At 36.8% G+C, this 21,526-nt stretch overlaps 1 protein-coding gene across 1 annotated transcript in view; it reads left to right on the plus strand.

Annotated features, from left to right (window-relative positions):
• nampt1 (nicotinamide phosphoribosyltransferase 1) overlaps window positions 1–21,482 on the plus strand; it is a 28,934-nt gene extending 7,452 nt beyond the window's left edge. The window contains exons 2-11 of the mRNA XM_079870109.1: window positions 2,025–2,181; window positions 5,192–5,295; window positions 5,374–5,502; window positions 12,727–12,885; window positions 14,106–14,242; window positions 14,951–15,176; window positions 16,297–16,416; window positions 16,510–16,650; window positions 17,326–17,460; window positions 19,380–21,482. Of these exons, the coding sequence (XP_079726235.1) occupies window positions 2,025–2,181; window positions 5,192–5,295; window positions 5,374–5,502; window positions 12,727–12,885; window positions 14,106–14,242; window positions 14,951–15,176; window positions 16,297–16,416; window positions 16,510–16,650; window positions 17,326–17,460; window positions 19,380–19,493 (1,422 nt within the window). The 3' untranslated portion in view covers window positions 19,494–21,482. The remainder of the gene's footprint in view (window positions 1–2,024; window positions 2,182–5,191; window positions 5,296–5,373; window positions 5,503–12,726; window positions 12,886–14,105; window positions 14,243–14,950; window positions 15,177–16,296; window positions 16,417–16,509; window positions 16,651–17,325; window positions 17,461–19,379) is intronic.
• Window positions 21,483–21,526: the final 44 nt, after the last annotated feature.

The raw sequence follows: 21,526 nt of genomic DNA on the forward strand, positions 1-21,526 counted from the left end.
CGCCCACACGGCCCGCCCCCAGCCGCTCGTTTTTTTCCGGAAAGACTCGGTACAGCCTATCTTTATGTTAAAAATTTAATAAAACAAAATACTTTTTGGAGATATGAAGGATGCAATATTACTCTATAGGTACTCAAGATTAACAGGAGATTGAGTGAAAATGAGCATTTCACCCCCCCTTTAATCTCTATTATTGTGTGGTTTTCATAATCGTTTGAAGCCAAAATTGAATTAAAAATAAATTATGGTTAATCGCTCAGCCTCCAGGAGATTTCAGTCCATTTCTGACTAATGGGTCCACTTGGGAACATCAGATTAGATCTGAATGGTTCAGTTTTACAACTTGTTCACAATATTTTACTTTCATTTCAGTTTGCCACACCTTAAAATTACTGCTTGTACAACCTCCCAGGCTGAATCCGTGGCTGGTTTCCTTGATCTGAAGCCAACTCTGTGGCATGTCCTCCGTGCACACAGCCAGTTGTTGCGCATGCCTGGACCACATGCAGCTGTTCACATGAACGGTCTTTTCCAGAAGGGAAAGGGCATCCAGTCCAGGACTTCCACGGCTGCTGCTCCACAAGGACTTCTGCCCTTTGGGAGAAAGAGCTTCCTGAAGTTCACCCCCGGGGTGCAAGGGAACAGCCACTGTAGCTGTCAGGCAAAGCCATGAGTGTGTAACCTTTCCCAGGCTGGCCTGTGCACAGGAGAACAGCCAAAAACTGCCAGGGAAAGGTCAGCATGCACAAAATATCAGAAGTGAGCTTAAGTAGGTTGTCTGTTTGATATCTTGTGTAACTGTAGTCACGTTCCTGGCATAGGGTGTATTTATATCACAACTCTTTGAAGAGCAAGAGGGCAAACTGGATTTTTAAAAAAATTATTTCAAGAAAACGTTGCTTGTGCAAAATACCACCATGATTATGTTGCGAGATTGTTGCTATGCTAACAGATATTCAACAAATAAATAGCCTACATAACTACAGCCTTTTATTGCACAATACTGTGTAAGAATGGTCCTCTCACATTTAAATGTTTTTTCCTTGGAAAAAAAAAGAATTCTTCACACTACACCCCTTGCCTCATTCAGTATGCGCAGTTCTGTGAATATGCAAATGAGCCCCGCCTCCACTCACTCACTCAGCTCAGAGATCCACTGGTTGACGATCACACGTTGATCTGATTGGTTACAAGGTAGTTTGTGACGTCAGAAACACCAGCGATTTCAAACCGTGTTTTTTGAGACTGTCTTTGGTTCACTGCAGTTTTAAGGAGAAAATAATGTCAGCAATGGTGTCGACTGATGAATTTGCACATGGTTTGTCTAAAAGCATTACCACATTGACATATAACCAACATTAAAAGCTTGTTTTGTTTTTTTACCATAGGGAGATTTTAGCACTTTTAATAGACAAGAGTCCAATTGAGCCGGATCTTTATTAACCGACAACAGTATCTGGATGGTTTATAATGCAAATAATAAACTTACGTGATGGAGAAGAAGTGCAATGTCATGTATGCATGACCCTACAGCAGCGCTGCTAAATGTATGATGCTAATGTACGTTGCGTTTTGCGGTATTTTGGGATGGGCGTCAGAACTGCAGCTCTGTAGCACGATACTACGGTCTCTCTCCAAAAGCAGATCATGAATACATTTAATAATTCACGGTCTAAAATCATGATATAGCACATCTTAAAGTCCACCCCTTTTTAGTAAGCTGCATCATTTGAGGTATCATTCTTGTCCGTAGCATAAACTGTGTAGGATGAACTGCATGCCAACATTTAACACAATAATAGCAGTGATGTTTGTCTGATAATGTGTGTAATTTGGTGCTGGAGGTCTGGCAGACAAGCTAGAGTCAAACCCAGCATCAGTCTGAATTACAAGAAATGGTGTGACACAGGGTTGGTCACATCCATTATCATATTTGCCAATTCAACAGAGCAGTGCCAGCGGAAAAACGTGAGGAGTCGCTTTTTATGAATTGAATATATAATATAAATTTTTCTTTCTTGCAGGTCACGCATTACAAACAGTACCCACCCAACACTAGTAAGGTGTATTCGTACTTTGAGTGCCGTGAGAAGAGGACAGACTCTACCAAGCTCAGAAAAGTCAAATACGACAAGACGGTCTTCTATGGGCTTCAGTACATTCTCAACAAATACTTAAAAGGTACGTTGGACGCGGTCGCCAATGCTGATTTAACTTGTAAATGGGAGACGCAGACCCGCGGGTAATTTTGGGTTGTGTTCATGCTAAAGTATGCAGCCTTCCCTCCACACGTACAGTCAGTTTGCTTCATTCTGGTCATAAGCAGACTGAAAAATAATAACTCTGTTTGTTCCAACAGAAAAAAAAAAAAAATGACTTTCTCGTGATGGAGCCAGTGTTTAATGACCGAACTTGATGGTAGAGTTATAGTGTAAGAAAATAGCAGCACGAAGAGGCGGTTTGAGTGCAAGACGTGTGACTAGCAGTCTAGTTTGAGGTTGTTGTTCTTGCATGCCAATCAAATATGCCACATTTATAAAGGAATTCTGTCTATTTTTACACTGTAAAGGATTTCATGGTGCGCTGGGGTGAAGGCTTTAGAAATTGTGCTATTGAATGAAACGAGACAATAGAGCATCTGCTCTTTAACCCACAAAAGACTGCCCGAACCAGTCTGTTTCACAGCTTTAGTCTAGATACTTCATATTTGGTAGACTAATACAGTAAATACTCAAGTTGCACTACTTCTACTTCTATTGCTGTCTTCCTTTCATCAGTTGTTTATGCTTGAATGTTTTACACTTAGTTTTAAATTTCTAACCCTTAAGCATTTGCTTTGCAGATCATTTTGTAAACTTGATACTTAAGGAATTTAAAGATTCAAGCAGTGATGATGTTATAGTATTTCCATACTTAAATTACAGACGTTTTGAGTAAATGTGTTTAAAAAAAAAACACAAACAAACAGAGGTGGACGAAGTACACAACTTCCTTACTTGAGTGAAAGTATAGATACTACTGGTCAAATATTACTCTGTTACAAGTAAAAGTTGTAAAGACCTATTTTTACTTAAGTAAAAGTACAGAAGTACTCGTTTTTAAAAGTACTGAAGTATCAGAAGTATAAAGTAAATGTCAATGCATTGTTTTATTATTGTTGCATTGTTGTATGTAATACTTAAAAGTACCGTATGCCTCCTGAATCTATGCTTGCCTTCCCTCATATCAATATCACATGTATTTCTAGAACACAGTTCCAGTAGTGGGATTGAATGTGAGATTGAATAAGTCACTCAATAACGTCCACAATGGTTTCGACACCCAAATGGCTGTTCCCTCAAATAGTGCCCTATTTCAAGTTTTTTGGCTTTTAGTATGAATATGTTAGCCTTACTGTTATCTATAAGCTAGTGTGCTCCAAAAAAGTGACAAAATTTGCATTTAGAAAACCAAACCCAATGTTGAAAATGAAAATTAGGTTTATGTCAGAATCCAATGTCAGATTGACGTTGATCTCCAACGTTGGACAGACATTGTATTGTGGTTGAAAATGAAAATCGGGTTGACGTCAGAAACCAACATCAGTCGGGTTCTGACGTCAACCCGACTTTCATTTTCAACCAAAATGCAACCCCTGCAACCAAAATCATCCACTGACTGATGTTACTTTCTACTCAAGGAACTTGACAGAATTGTAGTGGAGTAAAAAGTATGATATTAGTCTTTCAAATGTAGTGAAGTTAAAGTAAAAAGTTTCCAGAAAAAATAATACTCAAGTAAAGTACAGATACTCAAAAAGTGTACTTAAGTACAGTACTCAAGTAAATGTACTTTGTTACTGTCCACCTCTACAAACAAATGATTGGTTTGTCAAAAATTATAAGTTAAAAACAAGAGGTATCGTACGTTTGTGAAATTTTCTATTTATTTACTAACGTTGCATCACCAATAAAGGTTTCAGAATCAGCTAACATGCATTAAATTAATAAAACATGCACATATTGTATATATAAAGTCTGCCACAATAAGTACATTTGCATCATAATCATAATGCGATTGTGTTGGGATTTTGGCAATTAAACTTTATTAATCAAACTAATGTGATTAAGCTTATAATCGTAGTAACCATAATTGCATTAAATGTGGCGTACACCAATTTTAGTCGCGATGGAAACACTTTAATCGCATTATTACCGCCCTGAGCAAAGAGCGCACGCGCGCGGACATACAGAAGATGCCGTGTGTTGCTCTTACAACTTCATGAATGAACTCAGTGACATTATTGTGAAGCTTTCCCTCCACTCCGAAACACAACTCGCTGCTCTTTATCTTCATCCAGAGAAAGCTTTGCAACCCCAGTTACATTGCTATGTTCATCATGACGCCGAATAATATCCAAAACGTCCATAGAAATGTGTTTTGCATTTGATGTAAGTAGATTAAAACTGGCAAGTAACTCGCCTACTATATGCAAGTTCATCATTTGTGTTGTGGGGTATGAGAATAATGGCGGTAAAAATAACCACACTTCATAGCAAATAATCAGAATAATGAATGTAAATAGAAGTGAAGAGGTTTTCTCATGTCTCACTGCAACTCCTTAATCTGATTATTGGTAATAATCGCATTATTGGTGCACGTCAACATAGTGACAGTCAAGTTTCACATGTTCTTGTTCAGAAAAACAAGTGAAATTCGTTTTTTTTTGTCTTCGCTGTGACATGTTGCAGAGACACAGTTGGTAACTTGATTGGAGGATCATCATTTGGTTTGATGCTTGACAAAATATACCAATAACAAGCGGGTATTCCCACATAAAACCTGAAGCCTTGCACTGCTTTACATTGGTAGTGTTAATCTAGTTCTCATTTGTAAGTCAGAGCATCTGCTAAATGAGTACTTTAAAATGTAATAAAACTAAAAACACAGTTTTATTTTTGAGGATACTGTGCCTTCAAGACAGTTTGTAGCAACATTATGCACGATATTTGTAAGACAAAGCTTCACTGTGAGCATAGAAGTTTCCCTTAATGCTATAACGCAAGGATGTAGGAAAGTGTGCAATTATACGTGTGCAAACAGGGGCGCAAACTTCCCACCCTCTCTCACAGTCGTTTTATTCCTGTATTGTCCCGCCGCTTTCTTTGTTACTCTAGTCTCACAGTTGTCCCCTCTCTTTTTGCACTCACAGGACAGGTTGTCACACCAGAGAAGATTCAGGAAGCAAAGGAGGTCTACCGGGAACACTTTCAGGATGATGTTTTCAACGAAAAGGGATGGAATTACATTTTGGAGGTACGGATAAACTCATCTCTCTGATTTTTCCGCCTATGCTGAATGTTCATTAACATCTCTTATGTGACATTACTGCAGAAATACAAGGGTCACCTGCCCATCGAGATTAAGGCTGTGCCGGAGGGAAGTGTTATCCCGCGTGGGAATGTGTTGTTCACCGTAGAAAGCACCGATCCGGAGTGCTACTGGCTCACTAACTGGGTCGAGGTGAGTCATGACCCTAAACTCATCCCTACAGTCATTTCTATATTCATCCAACGCTTTTATCCGAAGATACTTACTTTTATTTTATTTTATTTTATTTTTTATATATATATAAAGATTATTATTCCAGAATCCATTTAAAATGCCAGCCTTGAAACTGCATTTCAATTTAGAATATATTTCCAAAATACAAAATATGATTCATAATTTATTTGGCATTGTATATTAGCCTCAGAACACACAGATTTCATCAACCACTAGTGGAGTAAACAGTAGGGTGTCCGCTTGGCAGCGTGATCCTCTTCTGGTGCAGAGGAATTATATATAATTGGACTTATTAGACGGTTTATGTTTTTCACTGTAATGACTACAGCGTTTTAAAAACTGTCCATGTCATGGATCGGACTATTCCTGTCAAACGTCCTGTGATGGACCGTGTAAACAGTGACATGCCACACAACTCACGGCCAAACATCTCAATAGGGTTTAGCATCAAACCTGCTGAGTCATGCTGACATCCAGTCATCGTGATATAGTACACCTGTCACCGAGGGAAAGGTCGTTAGTTTTGTCATTTGTATATTCAAATCAGCTTTAATTGAGTAAGAGGTCGGTTTCCTTTTATAGATGGCTTTGAATGTATGGCAAACATGTCATGTGAAGATGGTAAATTTAGACTGTGTGTGTGTGTGTCTGTGTGTCCTTGGCTCCACATATTTATTCTCCAGTGAATTCAGGAGATTGTAAACACACGTCTGCTTTTTTTATGATGACCATGGGAAGGCACTGATGCTTACTAATAACTCAAATGATTGGAGACTTTTCAGACTCGGAAGGCCACATTATACTGATAATTAAAATGTTTAGTATAAGCTTCTCTTAAACCTTCACTCCCATTCCAGCGGTCATCTGTAGTGCCGTGAGGCTGGAGACAGGGTCCCCGTGGATCCTTAAAAAGTCTTAAAAGGTCTTAAATTAGATTTTTTAAATTTAAGGCCATAAAAGGTCTTAAAAATATATATTTTTTTAAAAATGTCTTATTTTTACTTATGAAAGGTCTTAAATTTTAGATGACACTTTGACTTAGCCTTATCTAAATGCTTTCGAAATTAAAACTATCTAATTAGCGTAGGCCTACGTATTATTTTTTTAAATCTATCTTGGTGGATTTGCTTGTTCACGTGACAATTCGCGTCACTTAAGGCAGCATATTAGCCTACATCTGTCTCCTGCACGGGAGAGGAGAGAAGAAAACGAGTAAATGTCAGTTCAGTTGTAAGTTCATTCTTCATGTGCTTAGGAGTGTGCGATATTGTCTATGAACTATGATGATATTGTAATCATTATTTTAACTATGTACGAGGCACTGCGAGTGCGAGCTGACATCGCGTTTGTCTCTCATGCTTGCTTTCACTGCGTGATGTGTCATTGCAGTTATAGATGTCCCCAAATGAGTTTTTGTCTTATATTTAAATCATATTATGTTGTTATATTAGAATATCACATGAGCAAGAGTGCCGTTTTCCTTTGCACAATTGCAAATGTGCTATTTATTTTATACAACAGTTAAATTAACAATAAAGTTGACATTACGAGTTACTTTTTGGACACAATATTGGCAATTTTCTCTTTATATCGCCGATGAGAATTTGGCCGTGGTCCAACAGACAGCGATGATTTTAAAAACATTTTTTTTACTGAAATCCGCATTTTGAACAATTAATTTTAACGATTCAATGAACAATCGCATGTTTTTCTGAATGAATCAGCCGTTTGAACGAATCGGTTGAATAAATGACTCCAACAACTCGCTTATTAAGACAGTGACTTGCCGCCACCTACTGGTGGTTTTAGTTTCATATTTAAAGTATCCTTTAAAACGTTAAAATTATAAATCATTTCATATTTAAATATTGAATAGCTTTATTTATGCAATTGTAAATGAAGTGTAAATATAGTAGGCTAATGCCAGTTTTGATGCCGCTTCTTTGTCACCTCTGCACTGCAAGGATGGATTTTAATTTAATGATTTATTTTGACATTGGTACTGTGTTATTCTAATATAATTTAATTTGAATGTTAGAATTTGACATAAAAGGTGATGCATGAACAATGTCCATATATAGGTGAAAATGCCCCTGGAAATCAATTTAAGGTGGCAAATATTGCCCCTTAATAAAAATGTTAATTTCGGTCACTGCTGTGAACTGACCACTGCATAGAATATAAAAAATATGAATATCTTCGTGGGTCTGCTGTCAACAACAGGCCTAAACCAGCCAGGGTACCAGTACAAAAACATCTAATTCTATCATCTAATTATTATCAACAAAACTTTGAAAATATCTAGACATATTTTTGTCAATATTGCGCACCCCCAATGTACGGTATTAATTTTTTGATTTCTTCAGGTCTTAAAAAGCCTTAAATTTGACTTTAAAAATTGTGCAGATACCCTGTGGAGAGAATCTCTTATTTGTGATAGTCACATATAGGTTGTAGTTCAGCTTTACAAGACGCACATCTCTGCACAAAGTCAGATTTTGGGCTGTGTTGATCCAAGACTCAGACCGTGCGAAGTATACTTGCTGAAGACGCAGTAAACACACAGATCATTGCACTTGATTAATGCAAGAAAGCCGAATTGGATTACTTTGATAGCCGTCAGTCAGATGAATTTATTGCGCTAGCATACAGATGTATCATTTTAAGTCAATGTGAAAACAGAATTGATCCCATTTGCTTCTTAATGCATGCCAAATCTGAGTAAAAATCAATGTTGGCGAGTACACAAAACAGTTATTGACGATTATCAAATCGCAGAGGTTACAATTTAATTATATGGATGTATAGTCTGGCAAGCTGCTGCGAGTTTGGGCCACTCATAATGTGCATTTGAAAATGCAATATGCAACCATTTTTCCAAATTTGAAATGATAATAGTTTATAAATATGTTGCCAAAAAGAGCCTTAAGGTCTTCCTGTGGTTTTCTGCCAAAATAAAAGCTCTGTGGAATAACGCTTGAAGATATTAAGCCATAAATATTAGTATTGCATTTTTACTGTATTCTATAAAATACAATTATTATTATTATTATTATTATTTATTTTTACACAATAGACTAGGGGTGGTTCAGGTTTTCTTTTTTTCCTTATTATGCACAATTCATCAGTGCATTGTTTTTCATGTTATTCTTACTCGGAAAAGACTGTTTAATTGACATAAATTTATTAGGTCGTGTGAGCTATTGAATAATGTTAACCAGAATACTCTATTGTAATACAGAATGCCCACTTCTTATGATCCAGTCAGTTCCTGAGATAGATAAAATCAAGCCTCGCCCTACATTTCCCTATGTTCTCATTGAATACATCCAGTTATTGAAATAAAATAGATTGCGATGCTAATTGGCGACAAACATTCTGCTACGACATGGGTATAAGATCACTATCAAATGAGAGAATTGCAGCAGATTCAAAAGTTAACAGTGGTTTGAAACAAATTAAATGCCTTTATAATCAATGTCCAAGAGTCTCATTTCACATGAGCTGTTGAATTGAGTCCATGTGATTGGGACACTATGATGTTCTTGTGTCCAAAGTGCGTCATGTGCTTATTATCAGTTAGTGTGTGCAGTATGATAACATTGCCTGGCATCCCCTCATACCAAACCCTCTGTGTTGACTGTGTGACACTTCCCAAGCACTCGGGTGGCATGAAGCGGGTCTTTTGGTTGTTTTTGGATTCATGTTCCAGCTGACTACACACGGGGAAAAAGTAAACTGACTAAACCAGCACTAGCTTCATTTTTAAGTTCCAAAAAATGTGCCCCTTTCACATGTGATGATGCAGAAGCTAGTGTTGTCAAAGTACCGGTACTTCGGTACCAAGTCGGTACTGAAAATGTGACGATACCAGCATTTCTGTAGTACCGGGTATATTCCGTGTTTTTATCTAAGCGCGGGGCTCCAGACTAACGTTTTTTACTTGGAGCACTGTCTGTAGCCGATATATACCACGATATATATAGTGTCTGTGTATATTAAATGTACAGTATGTAATTTTTTTCGCCGCTAGGGGTCGCTAACCTCTTACAATAACAAAGGCGTAGTTTGATGACGCAACATTTGCTAAGAATTATGGATCTTGTCGTCAACGTCAAGCCGACCGATCTAATAATGTTTATGGATGAGTGAATACATCGATGCTTTTATCATGACTGTGATATGTAGGGCTGGTCCGAATACCATTTTTTGAGCTTCGAAGCTTCGGTAGTAATGAACATCGAATATTCGTAGCTTCGGAGAGAGGGGGCTGAACATATTCTTCTCTTTAATAAAGGCAGGAATCTCTGTGTCTGTATGTCCGTTTGCATTTTGATTATTTCGAGAACCGTTCATCCAATCGACTTCACAAGGGAGTGCATTGTTGCATTTGATGCAATATAGATGGACACGCGAGACGCGAGACGCGACACATTCAGAATTAATAACATTTTAGTAAACTACAGAACAGCGTGAGCGGGAAGCGGCGCACCTCACGCGGGCAGGGCTTATGCTCCGAGAACGGACACTGGAGTGATATAAAACGCACACACACAGGTCTGTTAACTTAAGCAATACTTTTAAGGTAGTCTAATATTTTTCTGACTAACAAATTACTGACACAGTAAAGAGTAGATTTAAATAAAGAAAAACGAAATTCAAATAAAGAAAAACTAAATTTAAATAAAGAAAAAACGAAATTTAAATAAAGAAAAACTAAATTAAGTTAAATTAAAAACGAGATTAATTTAGATTGATAATAACGGGTAAAAAGGCTAATACATTTTGTTTCTATTATTCTATTTTCCACAATGTCAAAGCAATGCAGCTTTACCCAAAACACAAGCTCAGGCATGCACTTCGGTCCATACACACTCTGCTGTTCTGCGCTCTAGCCAGAGAACACTCCCATTGCTGGAACACTTTTAGGCGTCGGTTCTATTTCTAGCATTGCAGGAGTTTTCCGCGTGGCTCGAGCCGCGCCTGAGACGCACGCGTGTGTCACGCAGGCAGTGTGCAAACTCCAACCTGTTAACATGGGAGCCGAAATACGACATGCCACGCAGCTGAAACGCTCAGGCCACGCAGCCAGTGTGTCGCCGGCCTTATTCAAGCGCGAATGAGAACCGTTTCGCGGGGGATCCCAGGTGTGCAAAAAAAAAAAAAACAAATATTCGAATGTCAAATTTTCAAATCGAATACCAAACGAATATTCGAATATTCGGGTCCAGCCCTAGTGATATGAAGCAGTTCGGGATTGCTAAGAGACAGCTATCAGCTCCACACGCGACGCGAGTCCCGCGGATATAAAAGGAATATGGACAATTAATTCTACCAAACTACACGCAAGTGCAGAATTACTTCTCACAGGTCAGTTTATTAGCCAAATTAAACTTGTGAGGTAACACAGCGCTGTTTCACTTGGTCTAACATTACACTATCACACTAAACCATTTGAATGTGTTGAAATTTATGTGTTAGTTTGTCTGTATGAGACTAGCAGTAAGCTAGATCAACATTAGAATAACATACAGATCATATTCTAACATTTTATCATTGTTGAACTATATAACATTGATTAGTTTTATGTAAATGTGCTCACCTGTTTAATAAGTACATGTAGGAGCGGTCGAAGTCTCGGACGTGGAGCTCTCGGCATCTCGAAAACACCGCGCTGATATTGATTCTCGTTTTAGTTCTCCTTTTTTATCCAGAGTCTGCTTGCCATGGTCCATAATGTTTGAACGAAACAACAACAGCGTGCAAATAGACATTGCGAACTACACAGTTGTCCACGTCTGTCGCCTTGGTTACTATCAGAGAGGGCTCTGGTTGCTATGGCAGTACGAGCGGAAACCAGGGAGAACGCGGATATGACGCCATTGACGGCGACAAAACGGAAATAAAGAAACGTGACGTGTCTTCGAAATAAATTACAAATTTCTCCTGGTTTGAAAGTTGTTGGAAACAGTCGGGATAATGTAAGTACACAACTAAAAAAATATATATAACATATATAGTGATTTTTGCTATTTTTAAAGCAAAAAAGTTACATATTGTGCCTTTAAACTGCAAAAAGACTATTTAAATATTAACCCTGCATGTTCTGCTTGTCTCTGTGTGAATGAATGGCGCAGACGCGCGGTTTAATTTACCTCGCACACACACACACTGAAGCACGAGTGACGCTCGCGCTGTTTTCAGTTTCTGCTGCCTCACGATATGACATGATGAAATTCATCTTCAGAGCCACTCTGAGAGTCACTACATGAGCATTTTACCGTTTCATTTGAGAAAAAAATATCGTCATATCATAGACACACAGAAACTCAAAGGTCTTCACGGCAACCCATCAAAATAAAAGTTTGGTGTAACTTGAAGAAATTGACAGAAATAATTAGGCTACTGTACAGTAGATTTAGCTCCATGGGATTTTTTTTTATAAGAAATATTCACGTTTAAACAGCATGTAGCCTTTTAATGCTTGTATGTATCATTTACTTATGATTACCGTCATAAATAAAGTAATTGAATTGAATTTAATATTTTTTTTCAAATAGTTAAATAAAATAGAAAAATAGTTCCAACAGATTTTGCTGTGGTACCAAGAACCGTAAAATTTTAATGGTAGCGGTACCGACTACTGGAATTTTGGTACCGTGACATCCCTAACAGAAGCTGCATTAGAGAAATATATCGAAATTATCGAAATACTGCAAATGTATATATCGGGATATGCATATCGCAACGGCTTGCAATAACTGGGGTCATGATCAAAAGACAAAGAGAAAATCACTCACTGTTCTTGGCTGAATAACTTTAGTAGCTTTAATAAGAATCAGTATATTTAATTCATACAGTGAAGACTAAGCAGTGTTTATTTTTTTACATTTGATTATTCAGTTTCTGTTGTTAAATAAACCTGATGTAGGTTTACACTGATGTTAAAATAACACTTCTTATGCTACAGTAAAACACTGCTGTTTACTTTCAGAAGTTGTAGGGATGTTTTCTTGCCACAAAAAGAATGTGAAACATTAATTTTAAGTATATTTTAAAGATAATTTACATTTATTTTACACAATTTAAGCATTATCATATCGAATATCGCATTATTTAATGAGTTATTGCATATCGCATTTTTCTTCCTTAGTTGAAATGATGCGTTTGTCTCCTTAACAGACTATCCTGGTTCAGTCCTGGTATCCCATCACCGTCGCAACTAACTCACGAGAGCAGAAGAAGATTCTGGCCAAATATCTCATGGAAACGTCAGGAAGCCTGGTGGGACTGGAGTATAAACTGCACGACTTCGGCTACAGAGGGGTTTCATCTCAAGAGGTGAAGTGCTAAAAGCTTTTAACCAAACCCCACAAATCTGATTTAAGTACCACGTTGGTCACATAGACCAGATTCATTGGGTTAGTAATACATAGTTGGAATGTCTAAAGCTGTGTCCACTCACTCATTCACTCATTCACTAATCCCTATATAGTGTATGGCATTTGAGTGCACTATATCTGCAAGGAGTGAACGAAATGAAGTGAGTGAATTCGGACGCTGACGTTTACACGGAGAGAGAAACGGCTTCGTCACACGTAGTGATAAAACTCATTTTATCTTACGTTACTTACTTTATAAAATAATATTAACAACAATAACAATCATAATGACTTTATTTTGTAATTATATATACCTCAGTGCCAGCTTCGTAGTTTCGTCGATTTAAATTGTTAGAAACTTTCACGCTCACAGATGACGTGGTCGTTGAGCGCCCTCAGGCGACCGTTATGAGTATTACATGCGAATTAATACGCACATACAGATGATTAACGAATCATCCACCAAATTATCATCTCTTCCTTACAGTTTCACGAGTTAACAACAATGCCACAAATTATTAAAATACCTAGCTGTTAATAAAACACATTACATTGAGTTAATGCCTAAATAATATATTTAAATACAAAAATAATATAGGCTACCTATATAATTTACCTTATTAATATCATTTTAAAATTCATCTATATAATATTGTCTCAATATTTTAATGTTTTATTCAAGTAATGATTAATAAAAAAAAAGAAAATAATAATAATAATAATAAAACTAGCATGAAATAAATGTTAAAGCAGAAATAAGAAAGCTGTAAAGTAATCTCTGGTTTAAACTTGCTCGCTACCGCACTTTCACGCGCGCTCAGTCCTCTCCGCATTGGATTGTGGGAAATAGTGCATCAGCAAGTGTACATCGAATGTATTCTCGAATTCAGAGAGGATTGTGGGTAAAAGTAGGGAATGATGTTGTTCACTCATAATTCGGACACCACTACAAAATGGCCGACACCCGATATAGTGCACTATATAGTGGATAGGGAGCGGTTTCAGACACAGCTTAAGATGAGACTCTATCCAAGTCTAAAGTATCTCCTGACTCGTATACTGTAAATACCAAGCATTAAATGCACACAGAACATATCAAACATCCTCCACCCTGTCATTTTCTCTCAATGGTGTCATTTCTGCACTAGCTATGTGTTTAAACTCGTGTCTCGCTTTCAGACGGCTGGTATCGGCGCATCTGCACACTTGGTAAACTTCAAAGGAACAGACACTGTGGCCGGGATCGGTGTTATCAAGAAGTACTACGGCACCAAAGACCCGGTTCCTGGTTACTCAGTACCAGCTGCAGAACACAGGTGAAACGACTCTTGATGACAGTTAATCACACAGCTTAAAGTGAAGTCATAGCCTATAGGGTTTCCTTTTAGTGAAGTGTATGTATTCGGCTTCTTTTTAATGTAAGATCGGGTACAATGTAAGATCAGGTACAAGTCAATTTGTACCGGCGTCATCCGCTTCCAGTTATTTTTACTGTGCAAAAAATAGCGCTTGATATTGCAAACTGGTATTTCTTATCACATTATTTTCATTTAATAAGGTAATCATTTATCCAGCTGTTTACCTAAAACGGCTAATGAATTAGAAGCATCGCTCATTGAAGGAAATTAGCTTACTTCCACGTTGCAAAATAAGGTGCATGGTCTAATTCATTCTGGTTAGTTAGTTCCGCATCAGCACACTTCTTATTTCCTCACACTTCAGCAAAGAAACAATGCAGTTCATTGAAACAGAGGAACTTTGCACTTTGCTTCAGTAGTGTCTTTGAAATGAGGCTTGCTTTGCTATATATTGTCAATGCTGCCACCTAGTGGCAATTCCCAAAATCTGAAACTATTTATGATCAGCACTTCAGGTTTTAGGAGTGGTGTTTTTATATATAGCATTGCAACAGCATTATAGCATTGCTAAATGTTATATTAATAATAAAAAGTATAATATTTTTTTTCCCCTAAATAATTTAGCCCGTCTCTCTTGATCTCACTGACCGTGTCTTTGTGTTGCAGCACAATCACTGCCTGGGGAAAGGACCATGAGAAGGATGCTTTTGAACACATTGTCAAGCAGTTCCCCTCTGTCCCCGTGTCCATCGTCAGCGACAGCTACGACATCTACAACGCCTGCGAGAAGATCTGGGGGGAAGATCTGAGGAGCCTGATCGAGATGAGGAGCGCAGACGCACCGCTGCTGGTCCGGCCAGATTCAGGAAACCCTCTAGACACAGTGCTGAAGGTACGCAGTCATGTGTGATGTTGTGATGAAGTATAGCATGGGATACACAGTACTTCATGTGTACCCAAACCAAAAATTATTCAGACACCCGATATCATTTTTTTATATTTTTGTACTAGTGGGTGCAGGACACTATAGTTTATTTTTGTAAGGGATAGCAAAATAAAGTAAACTGTGACATATCATACCCAAAAATTCCTCATACAGTGACTACCAGTAAAATTAATACAAATTTGGGACCAAAAATGATTCAGACACTTTGACCTGACCAGTGTTTTTTCTTTAATTGCTAATGCGATCTTTTTACAGCACAGACTGAACAAAATGAAGCATTGCTTGGTAACTGGTTGAGCTAAATTGGTATTATCTAATTGTGTACTTAAATTTAACAGCTGACAGATATTCAACATAATTCATCTGTGAGACAGTCTAACAGAAGGATGAACAAAACCAGTGAAATATTTATATAGTTCTTGTCATATTTTATTACCATTTTCTAAAATATAGCAAATAAACTGTGATAATGTGAGAAATGTTGAAGGTGTCTGAATAAATTTTGGGTTTGACTGTGTGTGTGTATATATATATATATATATATATATATATATATATATATTAGGGCTGTCAAAAGATTAATCGCGATTAATCGCATCCAAAATAAAAGTTTGTTTTTAATAATATATGTGTGTGTACTGTGTATAATTAAATTTGTATATATAAATACACACACATGCATGTATATATTTAAGAAAAATGTGTTATTTATATATATATATAAAAAAATATATTTATATATAATATAAACTATATAAATATATATACAGTATATGTATGCAAATATTTCTTAAATATATACATGCATGTGTGTGTATTTATATATACAAAATAATTATACACAGTACACACACATATATTATGTAAACACAAACTTTTATTTTGGATGCGATTAATCGCGATTAATCTTTTGACAGCCCTAATATATATATATATATATATATATTCCTTTCAAAATGAAGTGCATTAATTTCCTGTTTTGAAGATATAAGAACATATTAGGAACACATTTGCAAAGATTTTTGTGAATTTTTTAAAGTCGTGATCATTGTGTCTTATTTTCCAGGTCCTAGAGATTTTAGGAAAGAAATTTCATCCGGTTGAGAACTCTAAAGGCTATAAAGTGCTTCCGCCCTACATCAGAGTCATTCAGGGTGACGGTGTGGACATCAATACTTTACAGGAGGTGTGTATGTCCAGCTCATGTCAGACTTCATGCTATCTGTATGCTCTTGCTGAGATTAAACTCATTCTGTACCCGTTTGATTGTTTTATACAGATTGTAGAGGGCATGAAAAAGCACAGGTGGAGCATCGAGAACATTTCGTTCGGCTCAGGAGGAGCTTTGCTGCAGAAACTGACCCGAGATCTGCTCAACTGCTCTTTTAAGTGCAGTTATGTGGTGACGAATGGACTGGGCGTAAGTACCGACTAATGGCAGATTTAGCTATTGCATTTAGTAGGGATACCACCATATCGGTATCGGCCGATATATGTTAATTTTAATGTTTTCGTTATCGCTCTGATAATGTGGCCGATATATTAAGGCCAATAAATAATGGTTTATTTCCGTCAGCTGATACACTTCAGATTCGCACTGTTCATCATGATGATTTTTAATTGCTTGAAATATGATTGGAAAAAGGGAAATTGGGCTGTCATATAAGCTACATAAAATTATGAGAACATTATAATTGTGTGCTTGGGACATTTAATGGTGAGAATTTTGTTTTTGTAATCAGGCTCTCAAAAATTATGTAAAAATTTGGGTTTAGATTTATCGGCCAATATATCAGCTTTCAAATATAAAGAATTATCGGTTATCGGCCAAAATTGTCATATCGGTGCATCCGTAGCATTTCGTGACACGAGTGTCGTTGAAATTACATGCTTCATTTTTTATTGTACTTATGATGAGCTAAGTGTGCATGGTATTCGGAGACCTAAACATTAATGTTAACAGTTAATCAATCAGTTTAATGACTAAAATCGACTTTTTTTTTTTACAGAAACAGAAATATATCTGACCTTGTATATAGTATGCATAATTCAGAAAATGTAGGATTTATTATTAACAAGATGTTGTTAATTACAGGTAAACGTCTTCAAAGATCCTGTTGCAGACCCCAACAAAAGGTCAAAGAAGGGTCGGCTTTCTCTTCACAGGACGCCAAGTGGAGATTTTGTTACTCTGGAAGAGGGCAAGGGTGATCTGGAGGAGTATGGAGAGGTACGTTCATTCAGCGTGATTAAAAATGAATCATGCATTTAGCTTGATAATGTTAGACATTGATGAATCATTGTCATGTAGGAATAAGATCTGATGGGTGTTTGAATCTAGATCGTGGTCTTTTAATGATTATTTGTGCAGCTCTACCCTAGTGAAAAATAAATATACTAAAATATATTTGAAATACATTTATTTGATTCTAATTACCCTACAAATACATTTGCATATTACGTACTTAATCTAAATACCCTGCAATTGCACTGTTAGTATACTAAATTGGTATAAAGTCTGCTAATTTTGTACTTAATGCACTTTAGTTATCCAGAAGGTCCAACTAAAGATATAATTAAGTATATTTGATTGTGCTAAAGTGGAACTATTGCAAGTATATTTTAGGTGCACTTAAAATATATTGCATTTAAAGACTGATAATATACAGTGATCATACTATCCTTACTAATAGTGATGTTAAAACAGATTTTAGGCTTAATATTAAGAAATGTGCAATAAAGAAATACTCCAAATAAAGTTTAATTATAACTTTTATAGCAGTAAGTCTCAAACAATATGTCAGTAAATATGTTAATGGGTTTGTAGTATGCTTAGTATGCAATAAAAGTTTTTTTGACTAGGGTACTTATTAAAAATATGAATCCATTTGCTTAATTGCATATCGTCAAGCAGCAGCCTGTTCAGTTTCCTTACATTTACATTTAGTCATTTATCAGACGCCTTTATCCAAAGCAATTTAATGAGGAATACAGCAAGCGAGTCATGAAAAGGTAAACAACGCAAGAAGTGCTCAAAATACAAAGTTTCAGACATTGCTTAGACAGGGGTCCCATGGCTCCTTGAAATCCTTGAAAGTTTGTGAATCTTAAAAAAAATAATTCAAGGCCCTGGAAAGTTTTAGCAAATAAACGTACATAGATACATAGATAGTGCTTGAATTAATTAGGCTAATTTTGTTCAAGAAGTTTTCTGGAAAAAAATTCCATATTATTTCCTCCGGTCCGCTAATGTGTTATTTCAACAACACTTCGTGGCCTATGCACACTAGCTTGCTTGATTTACGCTAGTTACGCGCATTTAGTGTTTCCCACGTGAGGTACTTTGTGTTGTACGTTGCCATTACGTTCACGCGGGCACGAAACTACTAGGATGGTACCTCAACGTTTGCTGTTGGACACAATAAATGTGTCCCCAAATTAAAGGTGCTCTAAGCGATGTTGGGTGACGTCACTTCTTGTTGACGTTCGAAGTATTGTCAAACAAAACGGAGGCTAGCTCGACCCTCCCTCCTCCTCATCCCGGCCCCTCCCCCTCCCTTCCGTGCTTCCTGAAACAGGCTTTTCTGATGTAAATTCGTGACTTTGCGCATTCCTTTTCCCTCTTCTTTGCTATTTGTTCATCGGAACGTCGTCTCTGTGGTCGTGTGTCGGCCATATCAAAGTTCAAGAGAATATAATTCTAACGTTAGTCGTTGTCGTTGTTTAGGACATCTCTCCTCTAGCTAACTTCCCTCTTCATGTTTCTCTCTCCTCCACTCCCCCCTTCATGTGCACACGCACTAACCCCCCAACCCCCACCCCCAAATCATTCTTGTCAGTTATTGGCTGGAACACTGTTTGTTATGTTTCGTGGTCCAGGCTGGGCCAGTTTGTTTTTGTTGCCGTTTGTGGAGCCTGGGCTGTCTACAGAGACCGTGTTTTTTTACAGTGTGTTCAGGGGACGGGCAGCTAGCGGATAGAGAGGATATGTTTGCTGTATGTGACAAAAAATGTTTCGGCCTAAAAAAACATTGCTTAGAGCACCTTTAAGTCCTTGAATTTGAGGGTATTGGACCTGGAGAGTCCTTGAAATGTCCTTGAATTTGAAGTTCCCTGCTTAGAGTAATGTCCTTTTTTGTCCCCTCGCAGGACTTGCTGCACACTGTGTTCAGGAACGGGAAGATTGTAAAGACGTACACCTTCGATGAGGTCAGAGACAATGCCAAGCTGAAGGAGAGCGAAGTGAAGGATCTGCTGCTCTGAGATCCTCCATCAGTCCTCTCTCTCTCTCTCTCTCTCTCTCTCTCTCTCTCTCTCTCTCTCCACCCATAATCCACAGACGTGAGGACATGTGCCCACACACTCACCCCACCTTCAGTTCAGTGTACAGAACTGATCTAGGTTTCTGTCTACTGACTCCACTATGCTTCAATGTCTCTTTCTAATGGCGGATGAGAGCAACTGTCATGCTATTTAAATCATGTAACTGTGTATTTGACCAAGCGTGCTATTGATCACACGTCTTTGCAGGAATGGAGACGTATATGTGTGCGTATACCGCGAGACGATTTCGCTTTGCTTTGACTGTAGGATTGAAAGGTAATCGTTCAGTGTTTGTTGAATGTGAATGTTGTGTGTAGGGTTTTCACTTTATCAAAGGATTAATCTATTCCTTTATGCAAAGGAGACGGCTGAACTAGAGGGATACGTTCATTCTCTTTTGTTGGCTTTGTGTTGGTCCTTTCTGTTTTCATTTCAATGATGAAACTCGCAAGAACATGTTTAGCTATGCCCTAAAATCTAAAGAACTGAATGAGAAACTTAATTTTGCATAAAGGAAATGAAGCTTTCATGTTTAAGCACATTTTACCAAAAATTCTCATTATTACAGTTTTTTACTGTAATTCTCAGTAGTGATTTGATTTTCATTAACCATTCTTATTATTAACAGTGAAAATATTAAATGTTGTTACTGTAATGCAGTATCTTTTTATATATCAATATAAGATTTTTTTTTTATTATTTAAATCAGCATAAATTACCACAATTTATTTTTACTGTAGTTCTCGATAGTGATTCTCATTAATCAATCTCATTATTAAGACTGAAAATGTTTTTACTGTAATGCAGTATTTTTTAATATCACAATTTTTTTTATTTATTTAAATCAACATAAATTAAAGGCACCTCATACTTCCATGATGTATAAATATTATATATTTTAAATATACTTTTTGTTTTTTCAATCTAAACGGTTCTAAAAGAAGGATTCATTTTCTTTATGCAAAATATAATTTCTTAATTTCTCTCTTTAGATATTTTTGGGGTTAAATATAATCTGGGCATGTTTGTGACAGAATTCAACCAGATATAATAGACCCTTCAGTTTCTACATTTTCCAGATTTTGCCAACATATTAAATGCTCCATCATAATATACAAATGTAAACCTGATATATTTAAGGCGACAAAAACATCTTTTTTTAAATATTCACTACAGCTTTATTTGAAAACACAGGTTTTATTATACAGCAGGAATCATTTTAGAAGAGCTTGGTTTTACTATTTTGTATACTTAATGTTTCAAACTCCAGAATCATTATTTTTTATGACGGACGTAAATACCGCCAGAGTTACCATAGTAAATATCCATAGTCAGAATAATGTGGCCAAACTGCCTCCTCTCTTGTATATATCGGCGTGTGTTTTTATTTTGAGAGAGCTGGCTTCTTATTAGTGCAAATAGAGATCTGTTCTTATTTTTGTCTAATGCCCATTTTGTAACAACAGAAAATTCACTGATCTGTTACGATCTGAAGAAGATTGATGTTCAGTTAGTCTCTGGCACGTGTGTGTGTGTGTGTGTGTGAGTGAGTGTGTGTGTGTGTACATGTTGGATTGTACACTTGGTTGACAATACCTGCTAATTATAATTTCATTGATGTTTTTATGTATATGTTGGGTCTCCCGTTTTGTTTCAACCTCTTCAGATATTTTAAACTAACATGTCCGATGCCGTTTTGACAGCATATTGAGAAAAACAACAGTCATTATGTCATTATTTCTTTTCCTTTTTTATGGAATAGTGAACAAGATGAAACCATTCCCTTTTATAGCTGCTGTAAAGGACAGTAAAGTGTTTCTCGATGCACTAGCCTTCAATCTAGTAATTAAATCACTTCATTTTGATCACAAGTTTAAAACTGTGTTAAGGAACATTAGTGTGAAAGTTTAAATAAAAAGCAATATCATACCAATTCTGGTTTGACTTGTATTTCTCTCGATGCAGTGGTCATT

Source organism: Squalius cephalus (assembly GCF_949319135.1).
Source record: "Squalius cephalus genome assembly, chromosome: 4".
NCBI lineage: Eukaryota > Metazoa > Chordata > Actinopteri > Cypriniformes > Leuciscidae > Squalius > Squalius cephalus.